Below are 6,000 nucleotides of genomic sequence, written 5' to 3' on the forward strand. Positions count from 1 at the left end.
ATTCGCATGAATGTATTGGCTGGTGTGAACAGGAGAAATGGCTCACGCTGACAGGAAGGTTCTCTTTCTGCTGTAGGGCAGCTTTCTTCTTCCACAGGCGATCTCGCAGCTCACCGACTCGTCTGTCCATGCTGGCCACCTCCTGGTTCCTCTTGTTCAGGTTCTCTCTCTGCTGCTGCAGTTTAGCGCTCTGATCCAGGTTCATGTTCTTCCTCATCTGGTGAACACACACAGGTGAGATGTTTCGTACAGAGGCCTGAGGCTGTGATCTTCACCTCCTTGGCTCTTACCTGTAGTTCCCTGTAGAGTCTATCCAGCTCGGCCACAGAGCTGTGGTTACTGTGAAGTGCATCCAGCTGGCCGTTTTTTAGGGTCTCCAGCTGTTTGCTCAGGTCTTCCACTTTAGACACGGCGACTACCAGCTCCTTCTGCTTCTGAAGGTGCAGATTGTTCATCTGTTCCACCTGCTCGACTAAAACAAACACACACACAGAATAACTTCCACTGCCTGAGCTGAAGATCCTTCAGCCTGCACTGAAAACACTGAATGTGAGATGATCGCACACAAGAATATCCAAACATATTTAGACGCCCATGTATGGAGCCCCACACGACATGCAGACAAAAAAATAGTTATTGTGGCCACATTGTACTAAATCATTGCCTCATTCTATTAATTTATTAACGAGGGAATGAACTAGGGATGTAACGGTGCACTCAGAACCGGTTAAAAATTTGAAACAAATGTGTGACGATTCAAGTCGGTTGAGATGTTAAATGAACGAAATACTGTACAATTGGGGGTTGATTGGAACTGACTGTCATCAGAAAAGTTTATAGTATTTTCTTTTCATCTCATCTCTGTATAATGCATATTAAAGCAGCAATCAAGTAAACACTGTATCGCTGCTGTTCCAGAGTGAAACTGCATCTCATTCAGCCCGTCTGCTGTTTTTGTTTTGTTCAGATGTTTTATGTAGCATAATTTCACAAAGCTAAAGTCAGACCATTCTCTTTTTGCTTGAGATTTCTAAATTATTCAATCTAAATGATTAACACTACAACTACCGGAATTCTATAACTACTAGAATGGCCATAGCGGTCATTCTGACCGTTCATACTAGACTGAACTGAATGCCATTTTTGTCATATCATATTTACATTCGAAGCTTCTTTTGAGGTTTTACAACAAAGCTTTGAATGTCTGTTGTCATATTAAAAAAAAAACTATATTATTTGTAATATTTAATTGTGTAAGAGTTACATAAGACCGCTCCCGAATGTGCGTGTCTCGCTTTGTGTCCGGCAAGCGGGAGAGCAAAAGTTTTTCACCGCAGTGAAAACGTTGTATTTGAAAGTCTAAATGCCAACAAATATGAACCGAAGCGGATTATTTCTGTAGATAAAACATGTTGTGAATTTTTTCAATACATTTTTACTTTTGTACTTTACAACGCTCTGGAGTTATTGGAAATGTTTGGATCAGATGAATTGGAAACAATTCTATGCAGCCACCACTGGAATCGTGATCCGTGAATAAAGGGATCTGTTATGATTGTATAGATAATAATAAACATTGTCACTGTCGCTAAAAAAAAAGCCTAATTAGTTTGTTTTATTTCACCTTTTTTATGAACAGGAATTTTAGCTTAGCAATCGAATATAAAAACAACTAGAACAAAAGTTGCTAGGCAACAGTGGCGTGCATCTTCAAACGCGGCAAAAAGTCGCAAAAGCAGAAATTATACGCCGTCTGTAATGCGAACGGTCAATTTGACCGCTTTGGTTATTCAAGGTAGAAATACTCAGAACTCTTTTGTGTTTTGTCATTTTAATAAAATAACAATGTTATAATAAAATATACACACATTTAGGAAAAGTCAGGGCATTATAGTTATATGGGTTTTATTTCAACAAAGTTATTACATTTTAAAATGTAAAAACGGTCAAAATGACTGCCTTGGTAGTTCTAGTGTTAAATCAAAAACTGCTCATTCTGTATGTCTGCAGCCTCTTTGTTTGTATTATGATTAAAATGCAGAGGTTGCCTCTCATTTTAAATGGAAAGTGCACAGACAAAGCCTTAGTTTGTCTATATGAAGAGATTTCTGTTAATTGTGTTATTTATTTGATTTGGGATTTGTTAAAGGGCACCTATTATGCCCCTTTTTCAAAGATGTAATATTGGACTTGTGTGTCCCCAGAATGTGTCTGTGAAGTTTCAGCCCAAAATACCCAACGGAGCATTTATTATAACAGCTGGAAAATGTCATTTTTGGGGTGTGTCTAAAAAAAGAGCTGTTTTGGAGTGTATCACTTTAAATGCAAATGAGCTGCAGAAGAGGGCGTCGTGTATACGTCTCTCTGCATTGCATATCTACAGCAATAAACAGCTGGTAGAAGCAACATAACAGAGCGAGAGAACCGGTGTTTAGCTGTACATATGGGAAGCCAAATGCACTGAAATTGGGACGAAACAGCGCGATGTTACAGAGCTCGCGCCGCACAGACCTATCATCGCCGCGGATCAATCGACCGCGCTACCAAACGAGGGCGGGGCCTAAACAATGTGACGTCACACTGCGTGAGAATCAAAACGGCAGGCCGAGTGAGACTGACTTGGTTTAACAAGGATTAAAAAATTAGGAGTGGGTGGATTTTTATCATTGTAGGGTGGTTGTGTTCACACACTGCCAACACACATTTATGTCCAACACCATGTAAAAGTGGATTTTGCATAATAGGTGCCCTTTAAAAAAATTGTTATTTAATTTTGTTACTTGACGTATTTCAACTTCACAAAGAAAAGTGCAGCATTTTGTCTGAGAATTAATAAAAGGACACCTTTTCATTTATAATTTGTCTTAAATTTGTTATAAAAAAAATAGTAAGAAAATCATATTGTGAAATCAGTATCGCGTCATGAGTTGAATGAATCGTCCCTAGAATGAATAAGTATAATGTGGTCATGTGGGAACTCCTTTTTAATTTGTGACCACTAGCGAGGGAACAAATTAATAAAACGAGGGAACAAAACTCTTAATTTGAGGCCACAATAAATATGTTTTTGTCTAAATATATGTATGCACCAGGTGATATATCTGCTCATGTCCATAAAAACAGATTCAGAGATTTGCAAGATCAAAGCTGTCGATGACAAAAAATAAGTATCAATGATTTAAACAACTCGGAGTGGCAGAAGAAAGCAGAAGAACTCACCGAGTTTCCCATTGCTTAGGCGTTTCTGCTCCACCTGTCCCTTCAGAGCTCGCACCATCTTCAGCTGCGCCTCCTGTTTCTCCACCGCGTCCCTCAGATGCTGCAGTTTCTTCTGCTGCGAGGAGGTCTGCAGCTGCCTGTGCTCCTGTTGTTTCAGGAAATGCAAGCGCTGCTCCTGCTCAGGACAGTGAGAGGACAGGTTGTTATTTGCATAATTTTTTATGTGTTCTGATGTGTTATCCTGTACCTTGGAGGCCAGGAGCTGCTGCTGGGTGTCAATCTGACGCTGCTGTCTGGCAGACATGTCCTGCAGCTCTGCTAGAGTCATGTCCATCCACGGGCTGCTCACCTGCACAACACAACACGCCAACATCAGTCTCTGAAATCATCACAAGCTCGTCCATTTCCTTTTCGACTCGACTGCATTCCTCTCATGCCTTCATATGTGTGAGTCAAACCCCGGGATTACGTTGCACGAGGAAATGAAAGGCACACGAGTGCAGGCAGACTCACTCCAGTCTCCGGCCGTCTGTCTGCGGGCTTCTTGACGCCGTTCCTCTTCTGATTCCAGGTCCTGGAGTCTGAAATACAAACACAAGTTCAAGCCCAGCGATACTGCAGAAAACACCTAAGCGCAAACCTGAACGATGCCAACTTCAATTTAAAAACTCTGCTTACAGACACTGATGAGTGTAACGCATTACTGTAATCAGAGCACTTGTTAGCGTAAGGTTTGACTGATAATGGATTCTGCCAGTGCACATAACGGATGTGGGAAAACAGATTCATGATTAGCCAATTCTTTAAAGGGGTCACGAACGGAGAAACCTAACTTCCCTTGATCATTTGACATATAAGAGAGCATTGTACTATAGAAGCATCCTGTCAGTTTCAGAACTCAAAACTTTGTCGTTAGTCTAAAAACAGCTCATATTGAAGGCAGTCTGCCAAAACAACAGCTTGTGGAATGTTCTACTCTATGATGTAATAGTGTGGATAAGCACTGCCTCCTCAGAAGATCAATGCCTGCTTCTACATCTTCTACATCTGTTTAGACCCACCCACCGATTCCAAAGCGCTGCCTGTTTAGCCCCGCCCACCGATTCCACAGCGTTGCCTGTTTAGCCCCGCCCACCGATTCCACAGCGCTGCCTGTTTAGCCACAACACAAAGATATTGTCTTTTCCCTTTTAGTTGTTCCTTGCTCAGTTTTTAATATTAGGTCCATGTAAACATGCACAGCCATCTTTAAACAGTTTGATGGCCCCGCCCACCGATTCCACAGCGCTGCCTGTTTAGCCACAACACAAAGATATTGTCTTTTCCCTTTTAGTTGTTCCTTGCTCAGTTTTTAATATTAGGTCCATGTAAACATGCACAGCCATCTTTAAACAGTTTGATGGGTCCTTTGCCATGAGTGCCACTTTTTAAAAAGGCATGTCAAGTTAAAAATAATAAAAAATTCAATCACATGCATCGCCAACCCTGAGTTTTGATCCGCATGCCCTCAAGTCTAGTTGTTTTTGAACACAAGGACATCCTGTATATGCAGCCAGATGTGAAATTAGAGTATGTTACATGAATTGAGTCCTGCAGATATTGCTTTGTAACCTCCTGAGAGCCTTCATGACTGTAAATAAACTGTTTTTGTCATATTGAAGGTTTTTACACATGCTTAATCATATTTAATGTGTTTTTTTTTCTCCAAGATCATTTCATCATTCTGTGATTTAGAGGGCTGTGGGTAAATGAGCAGGAGACGCACATCTCCATATTCACGTCATAAAGAAACTGACACCATTATAAATGGACTGAGACTAAAATCAACCAGTAAAAAAATGCTGGCATTTCAATCTACAGGTGAAAATCACATCATTGTATCAGGACAACTCGCCCATTAGGAAAAGTCCCAGTGCTCCTTATGGTCAGTCCATTCGATTTGATCTTACAGACATACCAAACATGTATCTTCAGCATTGTTCTGGCTGAATTACCACTGCGTACAAAATGTGCAATACAAATTAATTTGTAAATTAGAAAAACATTTTTGACTAATGCATAAGTTGTTGAGTTAGTTTCTATAGCACAATGGCCTCTTATGTCAAAAGATCCAGGAAAATTCTGATTTCTCATTTCATGACCCCTTTAAGCAATGACTGAGATAAACGTTTTACTATAGAGTTGTGCAATGTTTTAAAAATATTATCCAATATTGTTGTCCAAAGTTGTTGGAGCCTAGCTGTTATGGTAGTAAAACCACCAGAAGGCAGAGCAAGTAAGATCATTATTATTTCATTATGTAAGATTATGTAAAACATAGCCTCATCTAGACACCCTGTAATTAAACTTCATAATAACCAGCTATTTTTATCAGCTGCTGCAACTTGATTGGTTGTTGGCAGCCATTTCTGTTGACCGTTGCTAAATAATTGAAGGATGTTAAATACAAAAATTAAATAATATTTTGTCAAGCACTGATACATTCCTAAGTCATTTTGACTTAACTCACTTGTGTGTGTGTGTGTGCGCGTTTTTGTGACAAATGAGGACATAAATTTGTATAATGACAAGGGTATGACATAGGTATTACAAGGAGAAGGTGACTTTTCAGGACATTACCCCATGTCCCCACTTTTCAAAACGCTTATAAATAAAAGAATGGAGTGTATTGAAAATCTGAAATAGCACAAAGTTTCCTGTAAGGGGTAGGTTTAGGGCTAGGGTTGGTGTAGGGCAATAGCACAAACAGTTTGTACAGTATAAAAACCATTACACCTATGG

At 40.0% G+C, this 6,000-nt stretch overlaps 1 protein-coding gene across 1 annotated transcript in view; it reads right to left on the minus strand.

The window, feature by feature from the left end:
• tp53bp2a (tumor protein p53 binding protein, 2a) overlaps positions 1–6,000 on the minus strand; it is a 36,087-nt gene that overhangs the window by 17,922 nt on the left and 12,165 nt on the right. Inside the window, exons 4-8 of the mRNA XM_016569930.1 lie at positions 3,733–3,800; positions 3,467–3,568; positions 3,220–3,394; positions 291–472; positions 47–217 (exon numbers count right to left, since the gene is read on the minus strand). Of these exons, the coding sequence (XP_016425416.1) occupies positions 47–217; positions 291–472; positions 3,220–3,394; positions 3,467–3,568; positions 3,733–3,800 (698 nt within the window). The remainder of the gene's footprint in view (positions 1–46; positions 218–290; positions 473–3,219; positions 3,395–3,466; positions 3,569–3,732; positions 3,801–6,000) is intronic.

This window comes from Sinocyclocheilus rhinocerous, unplaced genomic scaffold (assembly GCF_001515625.1).
Source record: "Sinocyclocheilus rhinocerous isolate Xijiao unplaced genomic scaffold, SAMN03320098_v1.1 scaffold3824, whole genome shotgun sequence".
In the NCBI taxonomy this organism is placed as follows: Eukaryota; Metazoa; Chordata; class Actinopteri; order Cypriniformes; family Cyprinidae; genus Sinocyclocheilus; species Sinocyclocheilus rhinocerous.